Here is a 13,046-nt window from a genome sequence, read left to right as displayed (position 1 = left end):
ATCTTAATTTTCTAGGTGTAAATGTCAGTACGCCAACTCCGGAAACGACTAGCGGAATCGGTGGGCCTTGTCCGCCCGGATTCTACTGCCCGCTACAAACCGAAGATCCCGTATCATGCCCGAACGGCACGTATCGCGACATTCCGCTCGGCAAGAAAGCCGAAGATTGTAACCCGTGTAAACTGGGCATGTATTGTAACGGCGTGAATATGACCGACGCGACGGCGCCATGTTACCCGGGATTCTATTGTCTACGCGGAAATAAAGTTCCAAATCCTACAGGTAAAAAACACAATCTTAAAAAAGTAGATTCGTTAGAACCGAAATAAATGCCTGGATTTTGAGAAAAACAGAAAAAGTGTTTCAAAATATTTCTATCCCTTTGTTATACCATATACGGTAGTTTAAGAAATTCTATATTATGTAATCATGAATAAGTACGAAATATGGGGAAAAATTATACCAAAATAATGCGAGAAATCCTGTTGTTTAGTTGGGTAAAAATGTGAAAAAAACCCAATTAAGAGGATGCAAAAAAATGTTCAAATCACTATATCAACCTGCAATACACAATCATAATTCAATCAATCCATATCGAAGGAAATCAGTTCGTGAAGACGATTCCTATGAAATAATGCAGAGATTGAATTAGGAATTTTTGTTTGAGATTGTGTCGTGGAAAAATCTTTGCTTTCAGTCACAATTAGATTTTGAAATGTTGTCGATGGACAAGGGATGATTGATGATCTACTCTCTGCTTTCAATTTTCTTGGTTTAATTCTTTCAGGTACTGACAAACTAATCGGTGGACCGTGTCCGTCGGGCAAATACTGTCCGGAAGGAACCGCGACGCCGTTAGACTGCGAAGCCGGCACCTACAGCGACATGGTCGGCCTGGCCGTCTGTTCCACGTGTCCGAGCGGGCGTTATTGTCTCGCGAACAGCACCGACTACAATTCCGTCTGCCCGCTTGGGCACTACTGTCCGAACGGCACGAAGTACGCGACAGAATTCCCGTGTCCGAAAGGTTACTATCGCAACGTCACCGGCGGACAGACGGTCGACGACTGCTACCCGTGTCCGCCCGGATATTACTGCGGCACGACCGGTTTAACTTTACCAACCGCGAAATGCGATGCCGGTAAGTACAAACCGTTTATTTACTCTATTTCCTAATCCTTGCATGCCTTATTAGTGGCAAGTTCATTCCCGAGTATTGAGAAAATCTACTTCTTGTACTGTTTGTGATATGCAATCAGGACATTCAGAACTTTCAGATAACTGAGTTTTAATTGCGTTCCCATGCTTGCATATTGCTCGTTGCGCGAATAGGAAATAAGCGACTTCTAGGTCCACCACTTGGTTTTGCAAATTTCCAGCCCGAACATTGTTGGTAACGCAACTTCCTTCAAGTTGATTTGTTACACTTTACCGGCAAAAACTTGACCAACCCACATCGAGCCTATTTTACTGGACCACTCAGTCCACTCTTGATTAAATATAGCCACAGCCATCACACGGAGGAGACGATTTAGCCCGGACCAAATTAAAGAGTGCAATTCGCACGCAGTAATTTGACCTGTGCTCAAATTTGGCCAAAAGTGCTCTTGTGATCGCAGCTTATGACTCTCGAGTTGAAATTAGTTCAACTACAGAGTCAAATATCAACTATTTAGAGTCGATTCGACTCGGGAGTGTCGCACTGAATCATGTTGATTATTTCAGGATATTTCTGCGTTCATGCTGCCTGGTCAAACCAACCGACCGACTACAACAATTACACGCATAACGACTGCCTGTGTCCGAGCACAGCAACCGGCGGTATCTGTCAACCGGGTTACTACTGTCCGTTGGGCTCGAGTGAACCGATCGCCTGTCGCGAGGGAAGTTACTGCTCGACGCCGGGACTAGCCGACGTAACCGGAAAGTGCGATGCCGGGTTTTATTGCGCGAGCGGATCGTCCAGATCGGACCCGAATGATGGTGTTACAGGAAATACTTGTCCGAAAGGCCGATTTTGCGGTAGGTATTTCACCTAAAAATTCATAGAACGGAGTTGTCTGTAAACAATCAAATACTAGAGTTAAGAAATACTAGCAGAAAATCTTCAGAAAATTAAATATCATTCGTTGGAGGCACGAAAAATGATTCGGTTACTTGTAGACTTGTAGCTAAACTTTGAATAATTTTATACAAAATGGTTGTCATAATTTAGAACTTAAGTCTTGAAGACGCAGTGCTGTAGAATTTAGGGTGAAAACTCTGAATATCTTAAGATGAACTTATTCTAACTCGAGTTTATTGATGATGTACATATCACATGATTTGCAAAAGCTTTTTTGCCACTATGTTTTTGCGATATTTATTTCTAGGTGTTGGTACGACGACGAACCAGGCTCGATGCCCCCTCGGTACGTTCTCTAATCAGACCGGTCTCTCATTGCAGTCTCAGTGTACGCAGTGTACTCAAGGATATTACTGCGATGAGACCGGGCTCACTGAACCGAAAGCTCAATGTTACGAGGGTAAGTAGTACTCATTCTAGTCATTCAAATCAAATACTTCAACCAATGAATCTATCTCCATTGAATATGGCAGCACCTTCAAAAATTGTGAGATATTAGTAATTGATGTAATGCCACACCTCAATGTACACGCATTTTAGCATAATACATCGTGCTTGGGTTTAATTTTTTCAAAAATATTCTTATTATCTCCAGCACTTCAGATTTGTTAGATTGGTAATGAGACCAAAATGAGTTTCACCTTATAGTCTTTACTTATGTCCAGACTCCGCTATAGCACTGTGGTGTCTAATTTGAATCATGATTTTCTTTTTCATAATTGGCAAATGTTTTTCAGTTGCTCGATCAATTCTGAGCTGCCAACTGTCCCTGATTATCAGGAACTGTACCTGAAAATGCCTCACTGTCCGTGAGGGTGTTTCTTTCGATGCAAATGAAAAAATGATAGTTGTCCCCGAAACAATTTTCTACTGTCCCCCTTCACCTTATTGTGTCCCTGATGCTGTTATTGACAAGTTGGCACATGTCTTCAATTGTCAATTTAGGTTATTACTGTCCGACTGGCTCATCCACCAGTTCACCAAACGCTTGTAGAAAGGGCTACTACTGTCCGGTGGGCAGTTACCAGGAGACCACGTGTCCAGCTGGAACTTATCAAGATGAAACTGCTCAAGGCATTTGCAAAGATTGCGCTGCAGGTTAGTTCAAATTTAACCAATTGGAGTCTTTAAAATACAACAACCAATCAAAATCATCGGTTATTTTCATATTTGAAGGTTTTTACTGCGATGTCGCGAATGCGCCTATGTCCGATTATACGCCGTACCCGTGCCCGGTCGGACACTATTGCCCGAACGGCACCAAGGTGAGCAACGAATACCCGTGTCCGCTGGGCACGTATAACCCGAATACCGGATTTAAGGAACAAAGTCAATGTCAGCCGTGTGATGCGGGGAAATATTGTGGATCAACTGGTAGCAGCACTGTAACTGGTGAGTTTGAAAAAAAAGATTTTATGAAAGTTATTTGATATCCTTAAAATGCAGGATCCAGTTCTGCAGTCGAGAATCAAAACTGACTCAAGGCAGGGCCTGATCCAGAGGCCAATTTTGAAGGACTTGTCCAATCCCAAAATGGCACTTTGATGTCCACAAAGGCTATATTAGTTGTGCTCCTGAACTGAAATGCTGCCTTTATATTTGTCAACAAAATGAAAGAGGGAACTCAAAACAGATTTGATGGACTTGTTCAAGTCTCACAAGTCCCCCTGGATCTGCCCCTGCAAGTGAACCATAAACCGTAGAACTGTGTCATTCATCCCTAATTATGATGAATGATCCAAATTTGTTGACGCAGTCATGCAATTATTTGTTGAATTTTCAGGCGCCTGTTCAGCGGGTTATTGGTGCATCGCTGGTTCCAGTACTCAAACACCCGACGATGGAACAACCGGTCAATCCTGTCCGGAAGGCAACTACTGTCCAGCCGGTACGCCTAACCCTGTCCCATGCCCGATCGGCACGTCTTCGAACAACACCGGTCTGTCGAAGAGCGGCCAGTGTCCGCCGTGTTCCGGAGGATTCTTCTGTAACCAGACGGGTCTCGTGGAGCCAGCCGGCGCGTGCTCACCGCGGTATTATTGCAAACAAGGAGCGGTGAGCGCGACGCCGAACGACGGCGGTACGACCGGGGCGCCGTGCACGGTCGGCCATTACTGCCCGGAGAATACCGCTGTACCGATACCGTGCGCGGACGGAACCTACATGACCGATACGGCGGCAGACGCATGCTGGGAATGTATAGCCGGACATTACTGTATTACAGGACTAACACCGGACGATTGCCCGCCAGGGTACTACTGCCCGCCGGGTACGGGGCACGTTTGGCAGTCGTGCCCGACGGGCACGTTCAGCGTGAACGTCGGTCTCGCGAACGCGTCTCAGTGTACTCAATGCAGCGGAGGGTTTTACTGTAGCCAGACGAACGCGACGTCGGTCACCGCGGAATGCGACGCCGGATATTACTGTACGGAAGGCTCCGATACTCCGACTCCGGATACCAATAATAAAGGAATGGCCGGGCCGTGTCCGGTCGGTCATTATTGCCCGCGACAAACTACGACGCCGCAGCCTTGCCCGGTTGGGTCGTACTCGAAAAAAACGAAACTAACAGCGTCGAGTGAATGTACGCCTTGCGCGTACGGTCAGTATTGCGGGTCGACCGGATTAGAAAGTCCGAGCGCGGATTGTTGGGCCGGGTTTTACTGTTTGCGCGGCGCGATTTCACCGAATAATCCGACGCTAGATTCGACCGGCGGTCCTTGCCCGATCGGGCACTATTGCCCTAACGGAACGTCGTATCCACTAGGCTGCCCGGCGGGCACGTATAATCCGTTGACCGGCCAATCGGAATGCGCGGCTTGTCAGGCCGGTTATTTCTGCCCGGAGAATTCCACGGATTACTCGTCGAACCCGTGTCCGTCCGGACATTACTGTCCGCCGGCGACCCGTTTCTCGTACGAGTTCCCGTGCGATAAAGGAACGTACAACGCAGCCACGGGTCGTGCGAGTAAAAGCGATTGCGTGCGATGCGATGCGGGTAAATTCTGCGCGACGACTGGTTTATCGGCGCCGACCGGGCCGTGTGCGGCTGGCTCGTACTGCGTTCGCGGAGCTGTGACCGATTCGCCGGTCGATTTCGGCGATTCGTCGATAAGCGGCGACGCAAATGTTACTCAGTGCGTCTGCTCGGTGAATTTGACGGGTGGAAATTGTTACCCGGCGAAATGTATGTGTTCGGTCAATGCGACTGGAGGCAGGTGTCAACCGGGTCAGTTCTGTCCCGTAGGATCCGCTGAGCCACAACTCTGTACTGCAGGTATGTACGAATCCTTATCAGAATCCTCAGCTGGACCTGGTTTCACGAAACGGTTGAATAGGTTTGGTGTAATTACTAGTGGTTAGTTCATGTTTCCAACACGAATTTGTTTTTAGCTTAAACTTTTTTGATGAAACTGGACCCAGGGTTAATGAAGAATAAACCTTTAAAATTAACTTAGTTGCCAAAGCCTATTGTACCAAATTCTTGAGAAAAATTTTTACAAATTTTGATAGTGGGCCTTTTGTTCTTAGCATGATGAATTCGAAAAGTGTAGTGGTTGGGCAAGGAGGACTTAGTCTAATAGAACTGCTTGCTTTTAGAATAAGTAAAAAGTGTGAACTTGTGTTCCCCTGTAGAGAATTCAAAGCTCTAAAAAGGAAAGTGCACAAGGTTGTGTGCAAGTTTTAGAATTCGAGTACATTGGAAATGTACAAAGAAATTTCAATTGCAGCTAGATTCTTTTCATCAAACATGTATTTATTTTGTAGGCTCGTACTGTTCAGCCTGGAGTCTGGGAGCTGTAACCGGACCCTGCGCTGCGGGTTATTACTGTACGCTCGCAGCGACGCGAGCTGACCCACAAGGTATCGACGGAACCGGTGACGTCTGCCCGAAAGGTTTATATTGTCCGCTCGGAACCGGCGTTCCGTTTAAATGTCCACCCGGATTCTTCAGTAATAGCACCGGAAATACTGATGTGGCAGACTGTAAACCTTGTACAGCTGGTGAGTTATTATCTTCAAAGAATTTTCTACTAAAATGAAGCTAAAATGATTTTTAATGAATTAAGTTCATGATTTAAGTTCACTTTGAGTTTTGAAATGTACTTACTATAATCTTTCGAAAAATATTTAAGTTCAACTTTTCATTTACCTTTAGTATGGGTCCGGTAAGTTATGGGTTTGATAAATTTTTAATGCCAGTGTTATCTATGTTTTGTAGGCTATTTCTGCGGTAGTTCCGGTCTGGACTCTGTGACCGGGCCCTGTTCTCAGGGTTACTACTGCCCGGAAGGTCAGAATGTTAGCAGTCCGGCAGCCTACCAGTGTACCCCGGGGCATTATTGTCCGGAGGGCAGCCCGGCGGAGATCGGTTGCAATTCAGGAACGTATCAAGATGAATTTACTCAAGTAAGATACAAGACTACTGGAAACATTGTTCATTTGAAAATACTCTAATTTTGAATAAATTATTTTTTTCAGCACACCTGCAAACAGTGTCCACAGGGATATTACTGCGATGGCACGATTCAAAATGATACGCAGTGCTCGCATGGCGTTCAAAATCCACAAATCTGTCCGACCGGTTACTACTGTCCTGCGGGTACGAAGTACGACACCGAATTCGGCTGTCCTGTTGGAACATACAGGTAATAATGCGTCTATCAGGAGAAATCAAAATTCGTACATAAAGTTCATAAAGTTGATTTATCAGAGGGCCTGAGCTCAATTCCATCGTTGTAAGACGCTCAACGCGGGTAAACAAATGGAAATATAACTCACAGTTGCTTAGCTTTTTGGAAATGGATATCTATTCTTGGCTTCTGCGAGACTGTGAGAATCTTGGGTACAATAATATTACGAAAATCTAGCCTGTTAGTATGGGGTCTAATTGTGCAGCCCAGTGCACCAACTAGTGGCAGACCTAGGCAAAATCTAGCTAATGGCTCTAGAAACAGCATACCGAAAATGGAATGGGAACTGATGCATGGTAACTTAGGAGTTCGAGCCTGAGTCCAAGAACTGTTTTCGCCTATGGCTCGTTCAATTAGCAAAATGATCGAAAAACTTTTCGAGATTTTTTCTTTGGATATCATTTTGATGGAACTGAATGAATATTTTTGTTTACAGTAATCTGACTGGTCTACACACTTCAGTCGATTGTACGAAGTGTCCGGGTGGAATGTTCTGTAGCCAGGAAGGACTATCGGCGCCATCTGGATCGTGCAATGGCGGATATTACTGTACGCTCGGCGCGTCGGTGGCGAACCCCGTCGATAACGTAACCGGAAATATCTGCCCGGCCGGAGCGTTCTGCCCGTCGGGCTCCAGTCACAGTGAACCCTGTCCACCGGGTACATTCAACTCCGTAGAAGGTGAGCCGATGAATTCAGTAAAATCATGATTGATTGCTAGTGACTATCTCATTCGCAAAGACTTCAATGTTACCATAGAATTATGATTAGTGAATTAATGACGACCTCATTTTCGACCTCATTTTCGATGACTTCAATGATTCAGTGAAATTATGATGAATTACTTACTTTTCTTTCTCAAAGATATCAATGAATCCGTGCTTATAACAACCACAATCTTGAAGACTTAAGCAATTCATTAAAATTCTGATCAGTGATTAATGATGACCTCATTCTTGAAGAATTCATTTTGACGATTCGTTATGATTGATTACTTGTAAAAACCATTTCTTTCTCAAAGACTCTGTACGAATAGCAACCCCAATCTTTAAGACTTGAGTAATTTAGTAAAGTCAAGTTTAGTAACTAATTATGACCTGAATCAGAGAAATAAAAACCGTTTCTTACAAGTGAAATTATAAATTTGTCACTGCGTTTTCTAGGTTTGGAATTGTCTACTCAGTGTAGTGCGTGTTCCGGTGGTATGTACTGTCAGGGTTTCGGCAACGTTCAACCGACGGCGAATTGCTCAGCTCGTTATTACTGCTCGTCGAAGGCTTCAACTGCGACGCCGACAGACGGCGCCACCGGTAACAAGTGTCCGGTCGGTCACTACTGCCCGGCGGGTACTGCCCAGCCGATTCTGTGTCCTCCGGGTACGTTTACCGATACTGAATTAAACGATCAGTGTACGGCGTGTACGGCTGGGCATTACTGCGTTACAGGATCGAACCCGCAGCCCTGCCCGGTCGGATTCTACTGTCCGGAGGGTACCGGGCATGTATGGGAGCCGTGCCCGGCGGGCACGTTTAGCGCCAGCCCCGGATTATCGAACGTAACTCAATGCACACAGTGTACGGGCGGTTTCTATTGCGACGCGGCGAACTTAACGACGCCGACCGCTCCGTGCGACGCCGGATATTTCTGTCGTAGCGGGTCGAATTCACCGCGTCCGTCGGCCGGCTCGTCGACCGGCAACGCCGACCTCTGCCCGAGCGGATTCTACTGTCCTCGACAGACGACCGATCCGGTATCGTGTCCGCCGGGAACATTCAACAACGGAACGAATCTCGTCGCCGATTCCGAATGTCAGACGTGTTTAGAAGGATATTACTGCGATCGTCCCGGCTTGTCGTTCCCGGTCGGATTTTGCGACGCCGGTTTTTACTGCAGCTTCGGAGCGACGACGTCGCGCCCGGTCGTGGCGAGTAGTGCGGGCGGCCCGTGCCCCCGAGGGTCGTACTGCCCGGCCGGTTCGAGTCTCGCGAATCAATGCCCGGCGGGCACGTATCAGCCCGCTATGCAACGCGACAGCTGTATCGATTGTCCGGCTGGATTTTATTGTACGCTGGGAAGTGAGAATACAACTGAATGTCCGAAAGGTAAGCTATTTTCGTAATTCTTCCAATAATAGAATAATAATAATCATTTTTATTTTTCGAAGCGGTTTACAATAATAGATCACGATGTTATTTAAAACATTGAATGCAAAGGTTTGATATAGAGTCCTAGTGCCCGGGTTCTCAACCAGTTGATATAGAGTCCTAGCTCAGAAGTAAAGACTACGATTAATGGTTAGAAAATGTGATTTTATTGTAGTACTCTAAGCGAGAGCTGAGTATAGTAACCACGAATCAGAGAAAAGAGAGAGAGCGACGTGTGTCTCTGGGTTTTTATACCCATGAGGACCATGCCATCAGGAGAGTTAAAACAATAGCCAGAAGGCTAGACATATTATCATTATTATCAGTACTGACCATATGAACAGCACACAGGACTTTGATTGATCAGGTCATGTGTCCTGAGCACTCGTCTTACGGAACAGTACTGCCTGTAAATTATTATTAACATACATTCTATATATCAGGATCATCAATATCATCAATAGTCTGTTTGAATATAAGGGTATTCCATTCCATGAAATGGGGGCAGCACATACTAAAGCTCCTCACTGGTCCCGTCAAATCCGTGGAATTCACCAGATCGAATACAGTTGGCAGCAGAAAAATTTTGTTGGTCGATGGTTCTCTCCGAGTAGTGCTCAGTCAATTGGGATAGAGAAACTTTGATTGAATCCACTATGCTTAACAGGTTGAGGGGAAAAAATGTCAAACCCAATGATACCTGAATGGCCTTTACAGAGACGCTTATTATGATACTATCAAAAATTCCACTTATTATACAATGATGTTTATATAGTAATCGCCACCATTTTCAATGTTTCCATAAATGTTATGGAGCTATTCTTTATTTATAACCCGTTCCTCTTCCATCCTTTGCTTTAGATTTTACATCTTTTTACGTTAAGTGCTATTGTAATTTTCAGGTCATTATTGTTTATTGAAGACCGAGTTTTCGACGCAGTATCCGTGTCCGAACGGCACGTTCAACAACGCCACCGGCTCGTCTGCTCCGTCGTCATGCGTGCTTTGTACCCCGGGCTCGTATTGCCCGGACGAAGGCATGGATCTCCCGGCCGGGTTATGCGCGCCCGGTTGGTACTGCGCGCTCGGATCGTGGTCGGCTAAACCGACGATTTCCGGAAACGAAAGCGCGTCGAATTGCGTCTGCCCGGCGAAAACGATGGGCGGGATATGTAAAGCGGGAAGTTACTGCCCGCCCGGGGCGTCGGCGCCGATCCCGTGCGATCCGGGATCGTACTGCCGCGTCGACGAACTAGCAGCAGTTAGTGGAGACTGTTCGGCCGGGTATTACTGCAACGGAAGCACGATACTACCGAACCCGGTCGACGACGTCACCGGCGATATTTGCCCAAAAGGTCATTATTGCCCGCGTAAGAGCAGCGCGCCGGTGCCGTGTGCCGAGGGTCGATTCTCCGACCGCTTCGAAAACTGGAACGAAACGAGCTGTTTGCTGTGCACCGCCGGTAAATACTGCTCGGGCGTCGGGCGCGCGTTACCGAACGACGATTGCGACGTCGGCTGGTTTTGCCCGGAAGGAATGATCGCGCCGCAGCCGTCCGGGAACCGGTGCCTCGCAGGTCACCGGTGCCCGCAGCAATCCGCGTGTGAGTCGGGCGCGTATCAACCTCTGCCCGGAAAAGGCGTCTGCTTAGAATGCCCGGGCGGGTATTATTGCGATCGTAACGAAGCGATTTCCGAATTACAAAGCGGTCCGTCCGCTCCCTCGCACGGCGTCGTCACACCGAAGATTTGTCCAGCCGGTTTTTACTGCCCGAATGGTACGACTGGAGCGAGGAGTAACGCCTGCCCCGCCGGAACTTACAGCAACCAAACCGGACTCGAGGATCTATCCGAATGTCGACAGTGTCCGCCTGGTCACTATTGCGACTCTGCGAATCTGACCGAACCGGCCGGTCCGTGTACGGCCGGTTATTACTGCGCGTTAGGATCGACGACCCCGCAGCCGTCATTATCCGCAGAGGGCGGCCCGTGCCCGCAGGGTACATACTGCGGAGCCGGTTGGTCATCGGCGACGCCGTGCCCGGCGGGTACGTACGGCGACCGCGCCAAACTACCGTCATTTGGAGATTGCTCGGCATGTCCGCCCGGCGAGTACTGCGCCCAGTCGGGTTTAACGGCCCCTAACGGCTCGTGTCTGGCCGGGTTCTACTGCGCGAACGCGTCGCGAGAAGCAAATCCGTATCAGCAGACGTACGGCGACGAATGTCCGGTCGGTCACTACTGCCCAAAACACAGCGCTACTCCGTCCGCTTGTCTCGCGGGTACATACCAACCGAACGTCCGCATGACGAACATAACCGCCTGTATCGAATGCACCCCTGGCAAGTACTGTAATAAATCCGGCGAAGCGGCGGTTACGGGCGATTGCGACATCGGGTTCTACTGCCTAGGCGGCACTGTAAGTCCTTCGCCGCGGGACGGTACGACCGGCGATATCTGCCCGGCCGGATCTTACTGCCCTGTCGGATCCGGTCAGCATTACTTCTGCCCGAACGGTACTTACGTAAATCACACGGGCGCCGGGGCTTGTTACGACTGCCCCGCCGGGCACTATTGTACGTTCAGAGATCGCGCCGAAATTTGCCCGACGGGACACTTTTGTCCGGCGAAAACGGGAGCCGATTTGCAGCTCTGCCCGGCGGGTACGTATAACCCGCGGTTAGGGCTGTACGAACAGAGTCAGTGTTCGCAGTGTGATGGAGGAAAGTACTGCAATATTCCGGGTAGGAGCAACGTGAAAGGAAACTGCAGTCCGGGATACTACTGTAGAACAGGTAATTAGATAGTTTGCAATAATTATAGAACTCATCATCATGTAAATCAGATTACATTCATTCAACTTTGTCAAGTTGCATTCTGAAGTGAAGATGAGTTAACTTTCAATTATTCCTTCTCCAAAAGTCAGACCCAAACCAAGTGTGAGTTAAGATTTAATCCATCAAAAGTTAAAGCTAGTTGATTCTCGAATAGTAAGCCAGAGTCAATTACTATGAGCTTTGGATGTAGAACCCATGAAAATTTTAGTTGAACGTTAGCCTAAAGGAAATGTTTGATTAGGTTAAAGGAAATGTTTGATTATGTTTGTCTGCTCTTTACTAGCTATGTTTATCAACGCAGGGCTCGTTGGTAAAAAAAAATTGTTTGGAGTTAACCAGTGGAAAGTTGACGTTGCGTCAAGTTCATTGTTACTACGGTTTCTATTCACCGGTTATCTTTAACCAACCTTTCAGCAACTAACCCATCCCTGCTTGAAATTTGTATTTCTTTTATTCTTTTGTAGGAGTGAATATGTTTACTCCGAGTGGTGGACATACCGGTGATGGTGGAATCTGTCCGTTGGGTCATTACTGTCCGGAGGGTACCGTTGAACCCCTACCCTGTACTGCTGGTTCCTTTAGGTAAATGCATCAGATCATTAGTATATTGGAAAACGTTCAACGTTAAACAATATCCAACATTTTTCAGAATTAGGCCCCTTATCTTGTACTTTATTTTCTTGAGCTACAATCATTTAAAAAAATGAATAATTTCAGATAATGTCCACATATCGATGACTCATAATAATCTAGGTCTATCTTTGAATTTCAGCGATAATTTTGGACAGTGGAATTGCACGGCTTGTCCAGCCGGTTACTACTGTATGGAGAATAGCACGGAGTTCACCAGTCAGATTTGTCCGTCGGGCTATTATTGCCCGGAAGGTACGAAGTTGCCGTACGGATTCCCATGTCCGAAGGGTAGCTATAACCCGTCGAACGGAAGTCAGAACTCGGACGCGTGTTTACCGTGCCCGCCGGGACAATACTGCGAATGTAAGTTTGAAATTTTATAGGGCCTTTAAAATCTGAACTTCGATGAACAACAAATGCTGCAGCAAACATCTTCATAATAATTATTTCAGATTATTAGTAGAACATCATATTCAAACATCCATGTACAACAGAAATTGCATGTTAGCTGAGAAAATCTTATATATCTTTATAAGAATTTGTTTGTATTAATCGCACTGAAAAACGTATGAAATTGTGTATGAACTTTGGTTGAATGGAAGCTTGAAAATGT

General features: G+C 46.8%; 1 protein-coding gene across 1 annotated transcript in view; it reads left to right on the top strand.

Moving 5' to 3' along the window:
• Nucleotides 1-13,046, top strand: part of LOC141910353 (uncharacterized) — a 100,610-nt gene that overhangs the window by 41,144 nt on the left and 46,420 nt on the right. The window contains exons 31-45 of the mRNA XM_074801087.1: nt 16-282; nt 788-1,141; nt 1,726-2,022; nt 2,373-2,525; nt 3,071-3,223; nt 3,302-3,517; nt 3,909-5,402; nt 5,894-6,130; nt 6,348-6,535; nt 6,608-6,774; nt 7,256-7,500; nt 7,983-8,921; nt 9,866-11,758; nt 12,265-12,382; nt 12,573-12,796. Coding sequence (XP_074657188.1) covers nt 16-282; nt 788-1,141; nt 1,726-2,022; nt 2,373-2,525; nt 3,071-3,223; nt 3,302-3,517; nt 3,909-5,402; nt 5,894-6,130; nt 6,348-6,535; nt 6,608-6,774; nt 7,256-7,500; nt 7,983-8,921; nt 9,866-11,758; nt 12,265-12,382; nt 12,573-12,796 — 6,945 coding nt within the window. The remainder of the gene's footprint in view (nt 1-15; nt 283-787; nt 1,142-1,725; nt 2,023-2,372; nt 2,526-3,070; nt 3,224-3,301; nt 3,518-3,908; nt 5,403-5,893; nt 6,131-6,347; nt 6,536-6,607; nt 6,775-7,255; nt 7,501-7,982; nt 8,922-9,865; nt 11,759-12,264; nt 12,383-12,572; nt 12,797-13,046) is intronic.

Source organism: Tubulanus polymorphus, chromosome 8 (assembly GCF_964204645.1).
Source record: "Tubulanus polymorphus chromosome 8, tnTubPoly1.2, whole genome shotgun sequence".
In the NCBI taxonomy this organism is placed as follows: Eukaryota; Metazoa; Nemertea; class Palaeonemertea; order Tubulaniformes; family Tubulanidae; genus Tubulanus; species Tubulanus polymorphus.
The sequence above is the reverse complement of the archived record's forward strand: the minus strand, read 5'-3'. Positions and strand labels throughout refer to the sequence as shown.